Here is a 22,844-nt window from a genome sequence, read left to right as displayed (position 1 = left end):
GACACTGCTGGATCTTTATGTCAGTGACAGAGACCAGTTCTCAGCTCCTTTAAAATTTTCTGTACCTTCAGTCCAAGCTTCGTGAATAGCTGCTTTCTGGCGGAACTTCTCCGCCAGGTGGTCGAGTCTTTCCAGCCTGCGAATCTCATTTAGAAGCCACTCTTCATAGCCCTTCTCTGCTCCCTCTAGATTTCCCCACGCATTGTTAATATCCTGTATGATGCAAAAGAGACTAGTTGAGGATTTTATTCTTGCCAAAAACAGACAGAAATAAACATCATGTTTAAATTAAGCAATGTCTACAAATAGAAAAAACATATGTGGTTCTGTGTGAGTCCAATACTCACTCTATTCAGGTCTCCACCAACTCCTAAGAAAAATATCTGGATCTTCAGTCTCCACTATGTTCAACAACTAGTCACTAAATTGGTCATTTGATGTTCGACAGTGAAAATACAGGCTACACCTATGAGAGGTGTGAGCTGATAAAACTGAAAAGTTGGAGCCTGTAAAACCAAAACTATTATCTGAAACATGCTAAAATGCTACGTAGAGCTGAGGGGTACTGCAGAGTAAGGTGATAATTCTCTGAGTTCATCTCTACTAGCGACCCTGCTCACATTACACTGAGTCATTTGATCCACTGTTAACATAAAAATATTGATTATCGCAGCTTTAAACTGGATGTAAGTTACAAAAACTCCTACAAACCATTTGTTTTCAAAAAGACGTGAATGTGCAATAGTGTAAACAACAACATATAATTTCAGTCTTGGTTAACAGAGTTAACAGTCTGTCGTTATTTGTTCTTTACTGTAGATGGCATCTCAAAGCAACTAAGTGAGACAAGGGTTAACAACAGGCTCAGATGTACCCTGACATCATGCGTCCACATGATTTATGTAAGTTGAGGTAACTCTTTGGCCCATCAAAGTTGAGAATAAGCTTGGCTTGTCCTGCACTGAGGTGGTTTGGATCTCAAACTTTTACAGAGTTTAGAGTCTATGTGTGTGAGTTTGAACTTTCTGTGACCTACCGAGACCATCTTTCCCTCTGAGGGCATGAAGGCAGGCCTGTTGCTGAGCCTCAGCTTGGTCTGCAGGGTGTTGAAGTTGATCTCCAGCTGGCACTTCTCCTGCACTTTGGGCGGCTTGTGGAGGCGGCGGTAGTCTCTGAAGTCCTCCAGCTTCTGCTGCATGGCTTGCATGGTGTTCTCCGGCATGCGGTTCTCCAGCCAGGGAATAGTGCGACGGATCCACTCCAGCAGCTGGGGTGTTGATGTTGGTGCGTGTGTGTGTGTGTGTGTGTGGGCAAGTGTGTGTGTGTGGTAAAGGGTGAGAATAAGAGGAGGAAAATGGAGGAAAAACAAGTTCAAGGAGGAGAAGGCGGACAGAGAGGCAAAGGCAAATCATGCAAATAAAAGAAAAATGCAGAATCATGATTGATAGAGGAAATAAAGGAGGTGTAGTGGATGTGATTAATGTGTGAAAAAACAAAGGTTGAGATAACTGGTTAGCTAATTTCTTTAACTAATTTCTTGCAATCAAATGTAACTCTGACAACAAGCAAAAACATGTGTACAGTCTTATGAAAACTACTTGTACTCTTCTTTTGTATGCTTAAGCCTCAAGGCAACAGACTTTTCCTGGCGTCCTGTTTGTGATCATCTAGCATGTTTTTGTTTCTAACCCTGCACCTGTACAGAGCACAGACACCCCTGGGCTGGGAGGTGAGGGAGTGACTCATGAAAGGGGGAGAGGGAGAGAGAGAGAGGGAGGGAACAGTGGTAGTGCAGGACAATTATAGGAAAATTGGGGTGTGCTCACATCACTGGCCAGCTTCTCATAGTCCTCCATCAGCTGCTCATTCTCTTGGTTGACAGCCAGCACCTTGCAGATCCTGTTGGCCGCTGTCTCTGCCTGGATGACGAGGGCGAGGGGAGAAACAGTGTGAGACACACAAATGTATTTGAGCTTTGGTGCTGTTCAGTCACCTATACTATACACTGCATGTGTATCTGGTGTGTACTCCACAGAGTTGAAGCCATAAATGTGATTTATTGGATTCACATGTATCCATCTACACTGCCTACACACTATTTCCCGAATGAGTCATTTTTGGGGATGAAGCAATAGATCAGCAATGATGCTGCAAGCAAGTAATAACAGGACAACTTAGTGTATGATGTTGTATCTGTAAAACTGTCTTGAGTTTGTGTGTTGCGATGTGAGAGTCACCAAAATGTCCAAAGATTAATAATCTAACATCGTTTTCCAGCAGGAAGGACTCCAGAGAGCCACAGTGACAAGTCAGAGAGCTTAACAAGGACATGTCCTATTGTACCTGTTGTCAGGTGTAAGGGGTACCTTTCCCTCTGCACCACTGTCTTTTTATAGAGCAGCAGTGCACACTGTGTTATTTTAACATCTCAACCTACATACAGAGACTGGGGGGGAACAAAGAGCGAGGCTCCCGTGAGAATAAAAACAGCCCAGTTGGGGGGAAACACAGGGGCTTATCCATGACACAACACTTCCTTAACATGGCCTGTCAGTCCTCATCACTGGACTGGCAATGCATGAGGGAGGCAGAGTTTCCATGACAACATGTAGTCAGTTAACCCATTGGGTTCGTCGATGAGTAAATGTGGTCAGGAAAGCTCACTGAAAACATGAGAAAAAGGATTTATAGAGAAAATGCAGGCAGAAACTTAAGTAACATGCACAAAGTCTGGAAAATATGCCGTAGGATTTGAGCTTAGGAAGTGACATTATCAACCAGAAATAAACTTTTCAACCAGTATTTTGGTTTTGTTTGAGTGTTAAAGTGGTGTTATTTGAAGTTAAAGTACATAATATCAAAATCGAATGAAATCCCTGACAGTAATGAACCAGCCCAAACTGCACCACTATCAATTTCCTTCTAAAAAGCTCAACAAGGAAACGAATCAATCTAAATTGCAGCATAACCTCACAGCAGTGTCCTTTTAGAGAGTACAGACACACTGGAAGATTGACTTCAATCTCCCTCCCACCCCATTTCAGAGCTTGGAGACTGGCATCCCACACTGAGGACTGCTTCCAGCCTCCTTTTGTCAAAAGATCACGGGGAAACTTGGCTCGGTCGGAGACATGCTCCAGGGGGGCTCCACCAGGAGCGAGCTGCCTTAAAAGGAGAGTCCGGGATGTGCAGGTCGTGCTTCTGTGAGCAAATGTTTGCACACCAGGCCTGTTTACTGAAAGCCCTGACAGCCAGGACCTCTTTTATGAATTACTTTGTCCTGACATCAGGGGTAACAGAGAGAGGACGCTGGACGGATTGATTATTAAGGTAAAAACTACCTTAGAGTTCATCTATGGGGAAAATGTGGACACAGTCCCAGTTTGTGTCTCTCATGTGTTAAGAGTCATTATGGATTCTGTCTGCACAATAAAAAAGTTATCCCTCTTTCCCAAATTCCTTTATTATGGCTATATAATCTAAAAATATTATTATTTGTAGTAGACAGATGTGACTGCTTTCCTCACACAACAGAGAAAACTTTCATTATCAGGTACATTTATCCAGGGTCATCAAACAAATCAGTTTGAGGGATTTTATTTAAACACTTAAACCTGCAATAACTTCGTTTTAGTAAACACAAACTATCAACTTTTAAGTTGATGTGTCGACCTTGCAGACAAACAGATGCCTGGTTTCACATCCAGAAGATACAGAGCAACATTATCATTCATTTGGAGTCGTGTTTCTGAGCTGATGAGAGCTGTAAAAAGCTCAGCAGAGCCGAAGGGAACTGCAGAGCCGGGTGATAATTCTCATACTGAGTGACCTCTTTTTCTTACAAGTAGGCTAGTAATGTGAACTATTGTTATATAAAATTATTGATTACATCTACTTTAACTTATCTTAAAGCCTTCTCTACACTTCTCTACACAAATGTTGAGCAACTTAGTCTCAAAATACCACAATTAGCTTTAAAACAGCCTATGTGTAGAATATGGCTATAAATGCAGTTTGTAAACTCGTCCACAGCTCATTAAACCCACGCATGTTCTCAGAAATATCACTAAGAAAGTGAACTCAGTGACCTCTGTGGTAACTTCTACTCTGCATCTGTCTATATTTATGTCGTGTTCCACTGCTTCATATTTTCAGAAATGTTTTTCTTGCATCGCACAACCTAAGAAAGGAGATGTTAAACTTCTGACTAACATCTATTTTGGATTAGGGAACATGGTAGCACAATTTTGATGGTGCAGCAGAAGACAGAGTTTTTGAGCAGTCTGTAAATACCTTCAATTATCACTAATTTAACTTAGAAAATCTCATCTTTATGGCTGAAATGGACTGTAAAGATAATAAACGTGAGGCACAAACTGTCGCTAACATGCAGCTTTTCTTTTAGGTTTTCCATGTTCACACTGAGAAAACAAGAAAAAGGGGAGAGTGGTGGTGTTTATGGGGAAATTTCTGCCCTGCAGTGGAGAAGTAACTGTTCCTCCACTCCCTGTTTCTATGTGAAATCCATGCCAGCGCTGTAAAACTGTGTGCCAGCCTGCAGTAGGTTTCCGGACTCCTTCTCCTCAGGAGGTTCAACAGCTCCATTAGGGAGTGGATCCTAATAAGTACAGGAGGCTTAGAGGATATCCTGCGTGTGTGATAAGTCTCTATTATTCTCTGCAGAGATCTTGAGCGGATTTGGTGTGTCTTTGGAATAATGTATTCCACTGAGAGTGTGAAGAACTTCACGCTGGCTGAGGAGAAGGGTTGAGCGCTGTATCAGGGATCGATACGTTGCTGAAAGAGGGCAGATAAGGAGGCTCTGAACGACTGAGGGATTGGTTTCCCTCTGGGGCCGCCCACAGTAAAAATATATGAAGTCATAGCGCTGCAAGGCTCGTAAAATAAAACTGTTCAACATATCTGCAGGGAGATAAGATGGCGGCGATGAAAATATGTGTTTATCTTGGGATAGTTGATTTAAAAATTTAAAAAATGAGCTTGGATCATCCAGAGATCCACCTCCCAGTTTGACCCCAATCATGACTTGTTGTTCAGAGGTGAAGAGAGCTTTTCCTCGAATGGCTCGCTATCACACTATTTACTTTAGATATTAGCTTCTCTTTTTTCCACAAGGTCTATTATTGCAGGAAAAACTGCTTATATCTGCAATACCAGTAAAACCAGCTGTCCATTTACACATCTGGCAGATATGTAGCAACATTGGCATCTATTTGGAGTCGTGTGTCTGGTCAAGTATCTGTTTTTGATCTCCTCCAACTTCTAAGGGAGATTTCTGATTCTTTAGTTACTAAATTCTCCTTCATGTTCACCGTCTAGTCACTAACTGCGACTGTGTTTGCTGTTTGCTGCTGGACTGGTACGGTACAGTCGCTTTTTCAGCATGAGATCAGTGAGAGTGAAACACAATGCACGTCTGTTAAACCAAAACAACACGGTGAAAGATGCTAGTTCCCCAGAGCTGAGGGGAACTGCAACATTAGGTGGTAATTCTCTGTGGGCCCAGTAGTCATTTGATCTATTGTTCATTAGCAACTTTAAATCAGTGTGTGGGAAATTTGAATCCAAAAACATCAGTGAAAAATAAGAAAAGTGAATTCCAAACAAAAGACATCTTTAACCTTTTAGTAAAGACCTATTTAAGGTATTGTCTGATATTATCATCACAGTGTGATGTTGTGCTTAAGCAGTGAAAAACAAATGTTGGCAAAGTCAGACTGTAGCTGATCTGCCAGCCACTTTGGCAGGTATCCGGTCATTGTTTTGTTGTTGATTTTTTTTTGTTTCATTTCTCACCTTCTGTTTGCCTGAGAACGCGTGGTAGTAACACGACACATAAGTCATGACGGCCTTCTCATCTGGCCTCAAGGTGCTAATGATATCTGCCCAGGGAACAGAGGAAGGGGAGAGAGGACAGAGAAGAGAAAAATGCACAAGAGTAAAAGTGTGCAGAGACACAGGGGCCAGCAGGGGGCGTAATCACAAGAGGAGGCAGCATTGGGGGCACAAGTCATCTCCAGTCTACCTACAGTTTGTCTTTAAGTTGGTTAGTTTCAAGGGAAATCTTCATTTTCCCTGTAAAATATTAAAATAATGTGACAGAATTTAAAGTGGGAGGTGGGAGGATGAAGTGAAAATATACTTCTTCTTCTTTTTACGTCTTTTTAAAAATATATTAAAATGTATGTACATGTTAAGCAGCTGGGAAGCTCAAGATTATCTCAAGATGTAGTTTAAATAAATTCACACTTTGAAGCCAAGTGCCTCTAGCAGTTCATCCAAAAAATACAACCAGAGATTTGGTGTCAAATATCAGTGATATCATTATGTTTGTAAGTAACTTTCTGAACTTTTAAACTTTGTATTTCATTGTATTTTGAAGCTCAACTTAATCTAAGAACCAGCTGTATCACCTCTCAGACCTGTGATGCAACCCAGAGTCCAGCTGTAGTTTCATCGAGGCAGACCACGCCTCTCCACTCTCTCCAGTTATAAATACAGACATTTTTGCCTAAACACAGCTGTGTTGAAATGCTCTCTCTCTGCTGCTGGGCCTCTCGAATGACTGGCTCTTATATAACTTCTGCTTCATGATGCTCCGCTTCTCTCCGGCTGTCTGAGAGGAGGCATCGCACAGTCTCGCGGTTCCTGTTGTGCTTCAAGGTAGCTGTCAAGCTAACAGACAATCATTCATTATCCAACAGAGAGAATCCGACACAACACTTCTTTCTTGCAGAGAAACAAGGAAACAGGCTCCCCACTTAAGCCAGACGGCGCCTATCCATTAAAATGAACCGTCAGCTCGCTGCCTGACTTTGAAGTGCCGGTTTTAATTTCATTCATTCCTCCACCCTCCATTTAATCTGTCGCTCTCGAGGCTGAACATAACCATCCATTTAAACGGTTACATCTCTCCCACCATGCCAGACTTCAGGCCAATTTGTTTCTCTTTGTCAGCAACCGTGGCTTTCATCACAGGCAATCATTATCATTTATCAGATAAACTTCGCCGCACCTCCCACTCCACTCAGCTCCTGTTCAGAGCTACGAAACGCTAATCAGGAGTGAGTTTGACGGCCCGCGGCGCTGTAACAACAAGGTAGACTGGAGACACACTTGTGCTCATTGCCTCTAAGAACAAGAGTGTTGTCGTCCCATCATGCATTTGGTGATGTGAACCATGCGGAAAGTGAAGGAGAGTGACCCCTGCAGGGGGCGTTGTGCACTGCAGAGAGAGAAGGAGCACCGTTAGGAGAAAAACAAGGAGGTAGAGACAAGGGAGGAGGGAAGTGAGGAAGAGGAGGAGGAGGAAGAGGAGGAAGGGAGACGCTGCATCCAGGATACCTTCTGGGCGCCTGAGAAGGCGTGGTAGAAGCTAGAGACGTAGGTCATGATCGCCTTCTCGTCCGGACGGGCAGTGCCCACAATGTCTGCGGGGGGAAGAGAGGAGGTCAGGGAGGGGGGGTCGGAGGATGGAGGGTGGAGGGAGGGAGTGGAGGTTGTTAAACAGAGAACAGATAAATGAAGAAACAGGAAGTAGAGCTGGGGCTCAGCTCTTCGCATAAACAACATCCGGAGTGGAAAGAAAAACACGTCGTATCACAGTCCAGATGTGCTTAATGGGGAAGATTTGCTTTAAACTTTGTCTTAAACACAGAGAATTTTACTGTCTACATTAACTAACTGAGCTGAAACTGTGCTTGAAGATTCAGAATGACGTCTAAAGGCTTTAATTTATTTACACAAAGAGAACTGCATATTTACATTCACTAGAAGAATGATGTTTGTCTCCCTCTGTATGCACAGCTGCACACCAGTGTTAAAACCAAAATATAGTCTCTCAGATCACTGAAAAAGCCGAGCTGTATAGACTTTTTTAAAGTTATTAAACTCAGGGATGGGACGAAAAGTTGGTTGCATGAAGCCAAAGCAAAAATTAGTCCCAAGTGATTAATAAAAAGCTACAAAAAATGTGGTGGAAAAGGGAAAGTCTGTCATTCTGTCAGCTCATTTCCGTTCTGGCCTGTTGTTCAGAACTTCATCCACATTTTGGCCATTTTTGGTTCTACTCATGTCAGCTTTCTGAAAGGAAATGACTTCTCAGCACTGCCAACTCAGGCAACCAGTGTGATTCAGCAGTAAACATGTAAAGTAATGCACTGCAAGTAGGAATGTGAGGAATGTTCACACCTGTGCACACCTGTCTAATAACGGGGGGGAAGCAGACGGGGCTGCGCGACTCACTGGATGCAGCTCACATCCATGTCCTCAAAGGAGCTTTCCATCACTTTCAGGCTGTCAGAACAGCACTTCTGAGAGAGTATATTTTAGTCTTTGAACACAGGAAAAAGTCTGTTCTCCTCATCATCATTTCTACTATTTTCCTCCCTGTCTGTTCACCTTCTGCGTCCAACATCTTGGGGATGTCCAGGTACTTCTCTGCCACGTCGAAGGCTGTGTTCAGGTTGGTCATGGGGTCATCCTGTCAACAACAGACACAGTCGACCATCAAGACCTTAGGACTTTGTATGTCATTGTAGTATCCTGGCCAAATCATCCTAGTTTCACATTTTGACGTGAGGATCTGATGCTTTTATTTGCCGTGCATGATGGCAGACTTTTGCATTTCTTCATACAGACATTTTATAGATCAAACAGACGACTGTAAAGACTTAGAAGATCTTTTTTTCATCACATTGGCAGAAATGTGCTTTCATATAAATCAGTTAGCTTCCTTGCTTTTTCTGTCTGAAAGAATATTTGTCAGTTTCACCTGGTGTTTCAAATATGGCGTCTATTTACGTTCGCTCACCTTGCGCAGTTTTCCATAGTCAATGAGCTCTGGACGGTGTCGATGAATGAGTGCACAGAAACCCAAACCATCTTTCCAGCTGAAACAGAGAGAGGAAGAAACAGTTGTGATCAGGGTGAACGTGAGCGTAAACATCATGAGATGAGGAAAAGAAAAAAGGAATTTGACTTTAATCTTTGATCAAGACTATTCCCCTCAGTCTGTCTCCCTAATGACTTTAATGTAACACACCCACACCCTCCAGCACTGTGCTACCAGTAACACAGCAGAAACTTTACCGCGATCAGTTTAAACGAGGATGAGAGGACATCTAATGTAACATATGGTCACAGTCTCCAATTAAAGTTAGACCTCAAGGTCTGAAGTTTGTTTTTGATCCTTTCGTCATGATATCAAAGAGCAGTGGTGGGACAGTAAGGTGAGAGGTTTCTGTGCCTCTCTAAAGATGAAAAAGTTGGCAACCTGGAAACTCTGGTGAAAAATGACCCATCAAATTATTTTCAAGGACCAAGACAAAATTGGTAATCACAGTCGGTTTTCTTTTGAGGGCGAGATCCTGGATCGTGTTCAGAGAAAAAGACGTTTCTGCTTGGTTACTTTTGTACACTGAACAGACGTGGTACTTTGGTGCTGTTTTTTTTTTTTTTAATTTTCCAGTGTAATTTTCTTGGCGAGTGGTCTCACTGCGACTTACTGACTTACAGATGTGGTCCAGTTTTTACAGAACACAGCACCACTGAGGCTCCACACTCGAAAATACTGTTTCTATTGAGTCATACAAGTTTATTTATATATTTTATTAAACATAAATGCTACCAATAAAGTTAAAGCTACATCAAGTAGTTTTACGGCCTCTTGTAGGCAGCACAACAAGCTGTAAACATAATGTTGACATAGTTAAGCTGATATAACTAAATAAACTGTAGCCTGTTCACACATCTAGCAGACAAGAAGGAACACTAACATCAATCTGGACTCATGTCTTGTTCATCATTCCAGTTTCACTCTCCTTTTAGTTCTGCATTGCTCTCCACCAACTCCTGATGGAGATCTGTCTCTTTAGCAGCTAAATGCTATGAACACTACATTCACCAGCTAGTTACTAACCTTGTCTGGCTGCTGTTTGGTGCTGAGCAGGTGGTATACAGTGGATTTTTAGAGCATTTTCACTGAAAACAGTTGCCCACTGTGACCAAAAACCACACTATAAAAGCAAGAGTGAACCAAAACAGTAAAGTCGTGGGGCACAAAACCAAAACAAAGAGTTATAAGATGCTAAAAAGGTCAGCAGAGCTGAGAGGAACGAGCAATAATTCTCTGTGAGTTCATCACTACGACTGACACCTTTCATGTTACAAATAATGATTTCATCCATCATTAACACAAAAATATTGGTTATAGCAGCTTTAAATTTTACATTAAATACATATATTCTGTAAACAAAATGAGAGAAATGAAGATAAAAAATATACAAACTTAACTCCAGCTCTGAAGTGTGTGTAGCTGCTAAATTTAAAATCCAGGACAAAGTTTAACTTTAGAGTTAAACTGGATTTTGTCTGTAGATCAATGATCATCATAAATGATCTGGAGGACACATTTTTAGTTTAACCTTCTGTGCGTCATTGATTAGCCCTGATGCTGAAAGCAGGCTGTCTAAAAGCAGTATGATGGGTTGGTGCAGTGCAGTCTCAATCTCAATTTGGAAGAGTTGTGGAGGATTTATTGGCGGCAAATTAGTGAGATGGGTTATTTAAATGTATTGCTTGCCGTAAAAAGTGCCTGTAATGTACAGGAGAGGCTTTTACAAGGCTGCTCTTCTACTTGAAACAGCAGCACTTGAGTGCTTGAGAAAAAAAAAAAAAAATCAGTACTCCTTCCTCATCTGCCTCTCATCTTTGGACAGAGATGTACTGCTATCATCTCTCACAGAGAGACCACATCAAAGGCCTGGTCTCTGCTCTGACAGCCCCCCCTCTCCTGCACAGGGATCATCAGGCCTCTCCCTTTACCTTCTCCTGAAATGACCTCACCTCCACCTTTCTTCTCGCCTCAGCTTTCATCCACATCTGAGGATCACAGAGGTCCTCTTTCAATAATTCAACACGCACAGAGGCGTCCTGTGACGTGGACTCAGGACTAACTGAACCCACTCATGGCAGAAACATCCAGACAGGACGCTACACTAACTCATATCCTCATGTTCAGCTTCACCACAGCTTCACCACCGCATTTGATAAACTAGTCTGCGTGCAACAAATCCTCCTGATATAAATCTAAAAGCACTGGCTGGTTTCTGCCACGTCATTCGTCCTCCTCAGCGGGTCTGCTTTATGAGAACATGTCTGCTGGTCTGTTCTCAGTCAGCTTGAGGTCTGTTCTGTTCACCATCATCACTGCCTGAGGCCACTGATGGCGACTGTGCTGTGTCAGGAGCTATTTCTGACATTATGTATTTATGTAGCCCCGGTGTTCTGAAAATTTCATTTCTCATAAAATCTTAATTGATCCAGACAACCACGTTTTAATCTATAACAGCGTCCTTAAGACACAGTTGCAGGATTGAGGGATTCGTACTCTGAAGTTGCTACACAACTTCTTAAATTTAAAGTTTTATGTTAAGAAGTGATGGTGAAGATACAAAGATATCATGTGGAGACTGCAAGAACTGTGACTGGCTTCTTGCCTTTTATCCTACACGTTAAGTTCAAAGTTCATTAAATAATTTACAAATGCATGATAGATCAGTTATAAGCCATTAATGAGAACAACCTTTGTGTTGCCAGATTGTGAAAAATGCCTCTGGCAGGATTTTATCTTCCACAAATAGAACTTTTTTAAGCTTTTTAATTTTTCAGGATGACCTAAATCCATTTATTAACCACTTATTGACAAGTGTAGTGTGAAAGTGTGAAACCCACAAGTGTTGTTGATGGATTACCAACATTTATTATCACCAAACAGAAAAGTTAAATACTGACCAGAGGGGTTTTTCACAACCTGGCAACCCAAAAAGTTGTTCTTATTGATGGCTTGTATGAAGCATCAGTCAATCCCTCTATAAAGGGTGATTCATCTGTAGTAAACGCACTGTGGTGACCGACAATATGAACAAAAACTGGACCTAAAATGCAGGTTTTATCTATGAAATGACGAAGTTTATGGGATGATAACCAACCAAAAACAGTTGTTTACAAACCCTGGTTCAGATATAATTGGGTGGTGTAAAACGTAGATGGGCCACATACAAAGTGAATTTTTCCACTGTGGTTTAGACCAAATAAAACTGACTTTAGGTGAGGTGATGGCACCACAGTTTATTCACATTCTTTGGCCCAATTTTCCCAGTTTGAGATCACAGAGATCTGAACTCCTGCTCCATGCTCCAACAGTCCCATGTCATTAACTGTAACTGCATCTCTGCGTGTGAGTGGAATAACCTTTTTTACTCACTTATCGTTGTTTTCCTCCCCAAAGACTCACCTGATGTGAAAGTTTTGGATGTTGACATTCTTGTAGGGCGCAGTCTTCCTCTGGCACCACAACAGGAGGCCCTCTTTGGCAGATGTCTCTGCAGTCGGGAAGAAGGGATCATTGTGAAGTTGGGGAAACTCTCAAGGCTTTTACTTTGACCGACTCTCGACTAATCCCTGTTTAGTGGTGGATTAAGTGGAGGTGAAGTGAATGGGAAGCATGTGCGATTGCTCCAACGTTTCGTGCTCTCTTGTTTCCAGTGGATACTGAGAGGTGTCTGGTTTTGTGCTGTACCCAAACAGTGAGAGTAACATACTCTAAAACGCACGGCGTTGAAATCTAAAGCTGAACAAATCAAGCCTGATCACTTCTGACATTTAAATTGGATTACATTGTAAGTGCATTATATACGTTAACCAAGGAGAGGACCATATCGTATAAACATTTCCACCTCCAAGGGAAAAAGAGTACTCTCTGAAACGTTCGTATTCAAATGAACTCGCATTAGCTCACGTCTATATCTGGTATTGTGCCGTTTTTTTAAGCTCGGTGAGATGCGTGACAAAAGTCTTTACACTGAGACACTGTGTCAATGAAAAGTGTTTTCAATTGCAAATGAGGACAGTGAGCAAGAGTTCTTTTCAATAAAATGAATGAATAAGAAGTGTGTGGAAGTGTTCCCACACAGAGTACCTTCCACAGAAATGTCTTGGATGGCAAAGCGGAGGATTATGGTCCAGATCATTCCCAGGGTCATCTTAGCATTGCCATCTACGATCTCTGTAAGAAGGACAACAGAAGCAACATTCACATTTTAGAATTTACACACTTGTGATTCATATTTCTAACATCTGGCAGACATTCCCCACAAGCACTGATGCTGTGATTTCTAGGTACAATTCTGTAAAGATGTCTGGAGTTAATGCTGCATTCATGACCAGTCAGAAAGTTGTAAATTCCACCTCCAACTCGCATGAACAGACATTCATGGTTCCCAGAGGATGAATCTGACAGATTTCCCCCCAGACCTTTCCTCTAGCATCACTTTGAAGTTGATGGGTGAGGTTTTTAGTGAAAAGTCTCAACAATTATTGAATGGATTGTTATGAAATTGGCCCCAAATATTCAAGGTCCCCAGAGGATTGATCGTAATAACTCTGGTTACATATAACCAGACATAAAGTCATTTCAATGATGTTTAAAGTTCTAATGTAGATGTTTGAAATCAGTGCTTACTGGGCCGCCATCCACAGAGATTTACAATAATAGCCATGTATATAAATACTGAATGATATATTTATAAACTGCTCTCATGGGTGTTTCATATCAGGAACCCAGTTGGTCACATAAACATCAGATAATCTATTGATTCGATGCCAAAACACCAGCTGAACGACACAGGCTCTGTTTGACTCACAGTATTTCTGAAACAGTGAGTAGTAAACCTTTATGAATGAGATGTGTGATGATTCAGTCACTGGAGCCTGAACCTGTTAAGCTGTCAATCAGTTGCGTGCCTGTAGCTGAAGGCTGTGAATGAACTGCCTGTGTCCAGCCACTCTCTCTCTCTGTGTTGTTGTTGTCGATAATGAAAATCCCCTTCAACAGGTCACCCTGTTTGCCCGCCTTCAATAATCATTCGTTTCTCCCTCTAATCCAATAAGGCACGGGGCACGGCAGCTCCTCGGCCGCTTGACTGTGACGGACAAACTTGGACTGTGAGATGTCAGTCAGATGTCTGTACATGTAACGCGCTGTGAAAGACGGCTCAGATCGAATTAGGAGGCAGAAAAAGTTGAGCCCGGCAGTTGAAGCTGACACATGCAGATACATGTTGAGATTAGCTCTAATGAACATGACTGATCAACCTGGAGGAGGAACACAAATCCTGTTAATTCCATTTGAAACTGACCCCCTCCATCCCTCACCCACAACAAACCCCCTGATGAGTCTCATGGATCTGAGCCTCTGACTAGTCCCATCCCACCTCCGCAGTTAGCAGAGCTGCTCGACCAGGAGGGGATTCCAGCCGGCTAATCTGTCTGGAATGCTGGTCTGGCTTAGGAGCTTTTATACCCGCCTCTGTGCACTACAAAAAAATCTCCATCTTATAAAGTAATTTTTGTCCTTAACTTACGCCTAAATATCATGGAGAGAAACACTTGTAAGAGCAGTGATTAAAGTAGAGCTGAAGAGAAAAGGTGATTGATTGAATGGTAAAAATGAAAAAATCTGCAGTTGCACAGTGTCAGTGAGTATTCACTGGTGTATCTTTGCTCTTATAATAGTAAATTTAATATTTTGTGTTTTGTTGCTGTTGGTCAGACACATCAGACTCACTGGACTCTGAGAGGATGTGATGGTCATTTTTACTCTTTTCTGACATTTTATAGACCAAATGATTAATGAGTTGTTTCTGTCACTTGTGGAAGTTTATTGTTTAAAAATGTTAATTCACTGGTTCTGCTTTCTCAGGCATCATTCAATAAAGAATAAAAAAAAACAAAACACTATTTAAAATGTAACAGTATACAAAATTTTTTTGTCTTTGTATTTGAAAGATGCTTGGAGCTGTGAATATATTTCAACATCCAGCTCTAGTCAAGATACTGACGTCGACCTTTAGTGAACTCAGGTTGATCTGGATTGGGAACTGTTTAAAATGTTAATAAAACAAGTGTTTAAAGAAAGTAAGAAGAATCACAGTGTAGAGGCAGAAATATGTGGAATCATTATTTTATCGACCTGTGTTTATGGAGATGTAGCTGGATTTTGCACCAGTCAGCTGATTTATTTGTTATCAAAACTTTCTTCTTTGTCAAGATTTCTTTTTTAACTTTTTTGTGTCTGACAGTGAAAGACACAGAAAAGGCTACTGATGGAAAGATCAGAAGGGCTGAACACAGGAGGTCAGAGGTTAACCTTATTAGGTGTTGGGGTGGGACCTAAAGAACAGACCCAGACCTTTTCAGGGAGCCAGATCCCCTGTGTGTTTAACCTGGATTTGACTAATTTACAAAGGTTCATATTCTTAAAAGGGTCAGTTCACGAAAAAAATCCAAAATAACATATTTTCTTACTTAATCCTGGCGGTGTTTGGTGATTCAGACAGTTTCAGATTTGTGTGCTTAACAAAAACAAAAATAAACAGAGAGCCCTGAAAATGGCATCCGTCAACAGTTTTCACCTGGGACTTTTTCCTCAGCAGAAAGTAGCTCCACCAAAAACTGTTGACAGTGAGATTTATGGATGATCCACAGTAACCAGGACATTGTTTCTGGAAGGACACGTTGTTGTTGAGCTTTTTAAATGTCGTCTTTCAGAGCTTTGAGCAACACAATCAAATTTCTGTTCCCCCTCATTGGATTGGGACAGCAGAGGAAATCTCAGAGATGTACTATCTCAAAATCCTGGCACAAATTAAATGATCTGCATGATTATAAAGCACAAAGGGTATGTAGAAAAACATGTACACTGGGTGAACTGACACTTTAAGATCCTCCAAATATCTTGAGATCACTTAGTGGACACATTCTGAAGTTTCTGTTTGTAACACACGTGCAAACTCTGTTGATTCCAGAAAATACCAGAGGGCTGAAAGAGGAAGATAGATAGTTATTAAGCGAGAGAGAGAGAGAGTGAGAGAGAGGAAGAGTAGAGTGTTTACTCTGCTATAGACTTGTTTACTCTCCAATGGGAGGAGGACGGACATCCCCGAGTTATTTGTGCTGAACAATGAGCAGCCTCAGCCCCTGGGGGGATTGCTGATCCTAAGATCTACTCTCAGAAAGTGCACTGCAAAGCACAACCTCCACCGGAACACTCTGAAATAAGGATCTCATTAACTGCACAGCAGCCAGCGGCACTGCCATGGTAACAAGCAGGAGAGAGAGAGAGAGAGAGAGAGGGCCGGAGACTACATTATACATAACTATTCACAACAGAATAGTAGCTATTGATTTGGCTGATGGCCTGATTAAAATCAGTGCATCACAGTATGAGATGTAAACAAACTTAGAGAAGGTCAAGTGACTTTGTGGAAAACGTCTGACCTGCATCGCCTGGCAGAAATGTCAGTAATACAGAGATGTGGCAGCACTTAGCAGTGACAGAAAGTAACTAAGTACATCTACTCAAGTCCTGTACTCAACTTGTACTTTCATTTCACTACACTACACTGTCACTCACCCTCTGCACCGATAGACACCAGCTTCACTCCTTTGCTGGCGATGAAGTCGAGCGCTTTGTTAACGTTGGAGATCTTGTGGACTCTCATCTTGCCTCTCTCTGGTTTGGCCAAGCGTTCGCCTAAACAGGAAAACACCAAAAATTTGAAGCAGAGGATGATGAGTGTGTCTGGGCAGTTTCTCTAAGTCCTCACAATTAAAATAAATAACATCTTGTTCTGGAACAATTCATAAAGTAAAATAATTACAGAGAAAAACAGTGCCAAGGCCAAATAAATATAATTAAGGTTTAAGGCTATATTGGAGAACAGCTCATCAAAAGTTTTTCAACATCACATCAAAAATATTTCTTGTTGTTTTAAAGCAAGTGTGTGCGAAACATGGAAAAGCCAGTAAGCTTATTTCCTAAAAAAGATCCAGGTATGTGACAGTACTGCCCAAACTGTTTTCATTCAGTTAATCCAGTTAAGTGAGGAGCTGTTTACCTGAGATGACCTCAAGCAGCAGCATGAGTTTCAGTCCATCCCGGAAGTCCTCCTCAATGTTCTCGATCTGCGTGCCTGCTTTCCTCAGGTGAGAGTTACACCAAGCTGTAAATGTCTGCAGAGATGGGAAAAAGGAGACAAAAACCATCAGTTACTGCACAGATAAACACACAATCTACTGCAGTACAAATACTGCATGTGTACTGTGTCTGAAACTCCAGTATGAGCCACTTGCAGGGTAAAGCAGCTATGTTTGTGAAGCTACCAGAGTCTCTTAATATTTGTTCATACTGCAGAGTTATTAAATTCGCACTATTTTTACAATCTGTTAGTGATGGCACCAGTCCAGTGCATTAAACCCAACAAGGCTAACATCGTCACTGGCAGAATTATATTTGGGTAGGTAAACATTAGAGCAGCAGGTTGGTGTGTGAAGAAGTGAGATTTTTTTCCAACTGGAAGATGGAGATCTACAGCCACGCTAGCAGCTGTGTGAGGCTGTATTTGGGCATTGTGGTGCTTTGAGCTAAGGTTAGCATGCTAAAATGCTAACAGGCTGATGTCAAGCAGGTGTGATGTTCACTGTCTTAGATATAGAGAGCTGGTCATAAACCAAAGTATTGGACAAGCAATACATCCAATCGACATCCAATAGCTGTTGAGACCTTTAATTTCAAAACGGCAAATGTCAACCTCATGGTGGCGCTAGAGGAGAAGTCATCAACGTCATTAAGAGTAATCCTCTGTAAACCATGAATGTCTGTACAAAATGTCATGGTAATCCATCCCATAATGATTAAGATATTTCAGCTTTGACCAAAGTAATGGACCAACAGACCAACTCTCCTCATTAAGAGGACCATGCTGCTAATTGAATCTCTGTTTAATGTGTTTATGAGTAAAACACTGAATCACTACTGGCTCTGTGTGTGTTATTTTGTAGCCAAACTTGACCTCTGACCTTTTGGTAGAAAGGGGAGTTAATTTCCCCACAGGGACCAATAAAGTGTCAAAGATCAGGCCCTTAAGAATTTAATTTCAGTAACAATCTGTGGTCTAATGAAAGGATTTTCTGTTGGTTTGTTCACATGCTCCCGCCCTTCCACCTTCCCGTGATGCTAACAAGCTTGTGTACCAGACTTTCTCCATGGAGCCACCGCACACTGGAGCATTGTGTACTGTATACAGTAGGTGTAGCAGGCCTTGGATTGTCTGGCATCGCTGGCATGCAAACACACTAACGGAAAACATCTGGAACAGGATCTCAGCCGCCCAACAGGAGCTGGCATGAGGAGTGGGCCCGTCGCGCACCCTGCTGTGAACGCCTCTTTATGAGTTCCCGGGTTAATTACACCCAGGGCCCAAAACATCAGGCACCATGTTTCCACCAGAGAGCAGGAGGAGGACCTGCAGGAGCAGAGCCAGGCCTTTATGAAAGCCAGTACTGTCTCTCGCTTGGCCTGTCTTCCACTGCCGGGGAACAAAAGCCACTTAAAAGTCACTGGCGAGCTGGTTCGGAGCACTCGTGGAACTTCCGCGATGAGGTCACTCTTGAAACGGAGTGGCATGAGGTTTACACGACTATCAATAAACTGAAGTGTGGAAGAGCTGGGTTTCAGATGTGTGCAAGCTTGCTGGCAAGTGGTGGAGTTTCAACCGATGAAAGAGCTGAAGGAAACTCTGTGGATACTGCAGAAGATGTGGAGGGAAAAGAGCAGATTATATGGTGTTTTATCTCCAAGGGTAGAACTGACAGAAAAAGACCAGCAGTGGAGATTTATGTGCAACTGGCAGGCACACGCCCTCAGCCTCTAAGATACTGTATTCCTCTAAAGTTAGTCATGATTTAAGTCAAGCTCCAACAGGCACTAAGATATTTCAATTAATCCTAATCAATAGTCCCTTTAGAGGCTTGCCAAAGATTTTAAACTGTTGAGGCAGGGCTGTGGTGTCAGCAGCCAAAGTGAATACTGCATAATTTAATCAAAGTGTTAAGAAAAAGGCGTTTGCAGCTTCAGGTTCTCACTGTGGTTTGGGGATATTTGTCCAGGATGTTATTTTTAACAAGTGTCAGCCCCTTTTCTCTCCCTTCCCTTTTTTGGTTCACTTTCCCACCACTTAATTACATACATAAGCCTTAACAGAACAACAGAATGAGAACTTTAAATTTTTGCATGTTTGCAATCCAAATGGCAGCAAGAGATAACTGAATTTTTTTTTACCTTTAATGCACCGATATCTTGTTAACATGTCAGCAAACTGCTACAGCTTTATACCAAAGGATACCCCAAAGAAGTAGACCTATTAATACCATAATTGGAATGGGACATGTGTATTAAGCAGATAAACTGGGTGCATTTTTACTTTAAACTCCTGCTTAGTGCAGCTTTAACAGGGCCAGGTGGCTGAAAATGTTAAAAGGCTTTGAGTCAACCCGCAAAGAGCACAGTTGTGAAAACGACTAAAAGTTCACAGAAAGAATGTTAGCTTGTTAAATGTGCTGGAAGGAGGGTAAGTTTGGCTGCTCCGGGCTGGACGACAAGCCTCCTCCTGACAAGAATTAGCCGGCCCTCCTGCAGTTCCTCTAACTCTCTGGGTCACTGTGGAGGTTTGGCAGCGGCTCTCAGTCCAGGCTGGCAGCCACCTGCACTGTCACATGACCCACTGGCTGTGTTATGGTCAACACTCCCAGGCCCTTCAGGTGTTCGGGGGCTCTTGGAAGGGCATGACACCAAGTTACCGGTCCACTGCTCAAAGTGGCAGATTACTGCATGAGCAAGCAGTCAGATGGGAATTAAAATGAAAACCTGTGGTCATTATATTCTGACAAAACCTGCAAATGACGTGCTCGGAAGAAAAATATGTATTAAAGACAGAAAGAAAATCTGTCAGTGAGTGTGAGGACACACCAATAAAAACAAGCATAGGCTATAAGCTAAAGCAGCCAAACAGGGAGCTAAATAACAGTTAGAGCTTCACGATAGTGGCACTACCTAGCTCTACACAGCAACACAAGAGCAATGCTGTTTCTTTTTTTCTCATTTTTGACCTATGGACGGAGCCAAGGCAGACTGCTTCCCTCTGTTTACTGTCCTTGTGCTGGGGCAAGATAACTGGCTAAACAGCTGCTGGTTGTAGCTTCATATTTTAAGATACAATTTAAAAAATCCACCTTCCAATAACTGTTATTATCTTTTGGTATAGATAATGTCTGTCATTTAAATCAAGTCCATGTTTAAGATCCCTTTTTGTTTTAGAATGAGTCCTCTGGACAGATTATTCAGCCATGAATAACTCATGACGCAGGCTAGAAACAGTGACAGTTGTCACTTCAGGTAAAATCGACCGGTTGTCTGTCAGAAATAAGAGATCTGTTCTCATCCAAAACTGTCTGAAATCAGTGATGTATTGTTTCAGAAATTACAAGTGCCATTATCAATGTGAACAACAAGCAGAATGTGCCAGGCCAGACTGGAATGAGCATAGCAACAGTACCCAAGGTGGGCGAAGCTTAGCAATCGTTTACCTGCATTACTTCAGGTAATAGGACCTGTGTGCCTTTTTCTTTCCACATGACTCTAGTGTGGCTTTGTGAAGGATTAGCAGAAACTCAGCACAATATAATTAATTGTGCTGGTGGACTACTGAAGGAGCTAACAGAGAAAAACACCCCCCAGAGAGTTCAGTTGCTATCACTCCAGTAAAACTGCAGGCGTTGGGTTTTCCCTGTGCGCAGGGCCGAGGTATTTATAGCCAAAGGAGGTGGCAGGATGAGTAGCATCATCACAAACATGTTCTGAATGAGTACCACTACTGAGCCTTCACCCTTCAACACTCTTAGAGTTTTATCAGACATAATATGAAATGTGTTTTTCCTGTTCTGTCAGCCTCTGTTCAGCCAGCTTCATCTACTTCTGTACCATTTTGGAATTTCCTACACTCAACAAGAATGACTTTTTGACAAACTCCAGATCTGAGAACTGGTGTGAACTTGTTGCATTCCTCTGCTGATCATATGGGCTGCTGGAGAGTGGGTTGTGTAATAGAACAAAATGAGCACAAGTGGAGGATTTTTCCAGTGTAGCTGAACTGACTGAGACTGCTTTGGAAAACTGTGATGGTCCTTTTCAGTAAGTTCTTACATAAAACTGAAAGAGTAACTGATTACATAGATAAAAAACCAATGATGAAAGCAGTTGTTTGTTTGTTGATGATTGATGCCCAAAAATGCCTTGTTTGATCCAACCAACACAACAAAACCCCTAAAGAAATCAATTTACTATGAGGTTAGACCAAGAAAAGCAGCAAATTTCACATTTCAGAGCCTGGACCAAGACATTGTTTGGCATTTTTGCTAGAAAATGACTATGTCTCATAAGCAGTTGCTGTCCCCAAAGCTTTTATTATCTGTGTCACTGTTTTGGATTAACTCTGAAATTCCAATGAGATTTACTTGATGCAGTTTACCTAATGTTGGCCAGTTACCTCAAAACAATAAAATACACCATAAAATGTATAATGTACATAACAAACAGCTGTTTACCAGCTGTTTCAGGGTGTATCTTTTCCCTAAGCATCACAACAGTTTATTGTATAAATGTAGATGTTTTTTTTCCTGTGTATACTGTAGTGAGTCTTGTGTGATCCCTGTGCACTCCATGTGTGATCGTGTTGTCCTTGTACAATTTGTGTCAGTACAGTATGTGCTGTGAATCTATGTTAGTTGTTAACACGTCTGCACCAGAGTCGTGGAGACGGACTGCTGCTCATCAACAACGAGCCAGTGAAAATCATTCTCACTACTGCAGCTCAGTGCAACATGCCGTGTAACGGGGCAAAGTGAAAGCACGACCGACTGTGTCTGCCGGAGGAACTCGAGGGTTGTAAATTTTGAGGGCCTCCCAGCCCTCCGCCTCCTTCTGCTCTCGTCTGCCTCCTTTCCCCTCTCTCGTCTCAGCCTCCCAGAACTGAGGCGGGCTGTAAAAACAACAGGGGTCAAGAGCGGGAGGAATCTGCTCTGCATCAGTTTCAGGGAAAGCTGCCAGTCAGCGTCATTACACGCAACATTTTTCCCATGGTAACCACTGAACGCAAACCTCAGCAAACTGGACTACCCTTAGCTAGTATACCTGCACGCTGTACTCTCTGGTGTGATTGTAAATAAAGGAAAATGTGTGTTTTGCTGCGTCTTTATTACCTTTTTTTCAAGCCGATGTAACTTATTCAGGTGATAAAATGACAATAAAAAATATAGTGTGCCATAAAATCTCCCAGAGATTGTCTAGAAAACAATTTAAACGACTATCAAAACAGCAGAGCAACACTTCAGCGTTTGGGGAATTTCACATATTCACTTTTCTTGTTGAGATTTACATGAAAAGATCTCATCTCGGTCCTTAATATGAAGCTGGAGCCAGCAGCCCGTTAGCTTAGCATGAATAACAAATAATCCTTGTAAAACCACAACCACTTTTACACTTGTGAATTTAACAAAGTATTACATGATAATTTGTGACTATTAGAGCTGATATTAGGCAGATTTGTTGACCTTTGAACAAAGCCATGCTAGCTGTTTCCAGTCTTTAAGCTAAGCTAGGCTAAGCTAAGCTAACAAGCTACTGGCGGTTTTCATATTGGCGTACAGACATGAGAGTGGTATTAATCTTCTCACCAAACCCTCAGCAATAAAGTGAATGGCTATTCCTCACTCTTTCTGGATCCTTTAATCATTTTATTTGTCATGTGTGAATAAAGTTTGTTCAGTTGCCACAGAGATGGAATCTCCTGAAGCTCTTTAGCTCTTGCGATTTCAACCATTGTACTTTGAGAACTTCTCATCCAATTGGCTTCTAAATTAACTTTCAG

The 22,844-nt window shown here is 41.9% G+C and overlaps 1 protein-coding gene across 3 annotated transcripts in view; it reads right to left on the bottom strand.

Annotated features, from left to right (window-relative positions):
• Positions 1–22,844, bottom strand: part of actn1 (actinin, alpha 1) — a 53,151-nt gene that overhangs the window by 9,615 nt on the left and 20,692 nt on the right. For all 3 annotated transcript variants that reach the window (XM_018681685.2, XM_018681683.2, XM_018681684.2), the window contains exons 2-11: positions 16,980–17,094; positions 16,496–16,615; positions 13,001–13,087; positions 12,317–12,404; positions 8,834–8,912; positions 8,422–8,503; positions 7,366–7,451; positions 1,827–1,919; positions 1,037–1,267; positions 66–213 (exon numbers count right to left, since the gene is read on the bottom strand). In XM_018681685.2, the coding sequence (XP_018537201.1) occupies positions 66–213; positions 1,037–1,267; positions 1,827–1,919; positions 7,366–7,451; positions 8,422–8,503; positions 8,834–8,912; positions 12,317–12,404; positions 13,001–13,087; positions 16,496–16,615; positions 16,980–17,094 (1,129 nt within the window). The remainder of the gene's footprint in view (positions 1–65; positions 214–1,036; positions 1,268–1,826; positions 1,920–7,365; positions 7,452–8,421; positions 8,504–8,833; positions 8,913–12,316; positions 12,405–13,000; positions 13,088–16,495; positions 16,616–16,979; positions 17,095–22,844) is intronic.

Source organism: Lates calcarifer, linkage group LG19 (assembly GCF_001640805.2).
Source record: "Lates calcarifer isolate ASB-BC8 linkage group LG19, TLL_Latcal_v3, whole genome shotgun sequence".
In the NCBI taxonomy this organism is placed as follows: Eukaryota; Metazoa; Chordata; class Actinopteri; family Centropomidae; genus Lates; species Lates calcarifer.
This window is presented reverse-complemented; position numbering and strand designations above follow the sequence as displayed.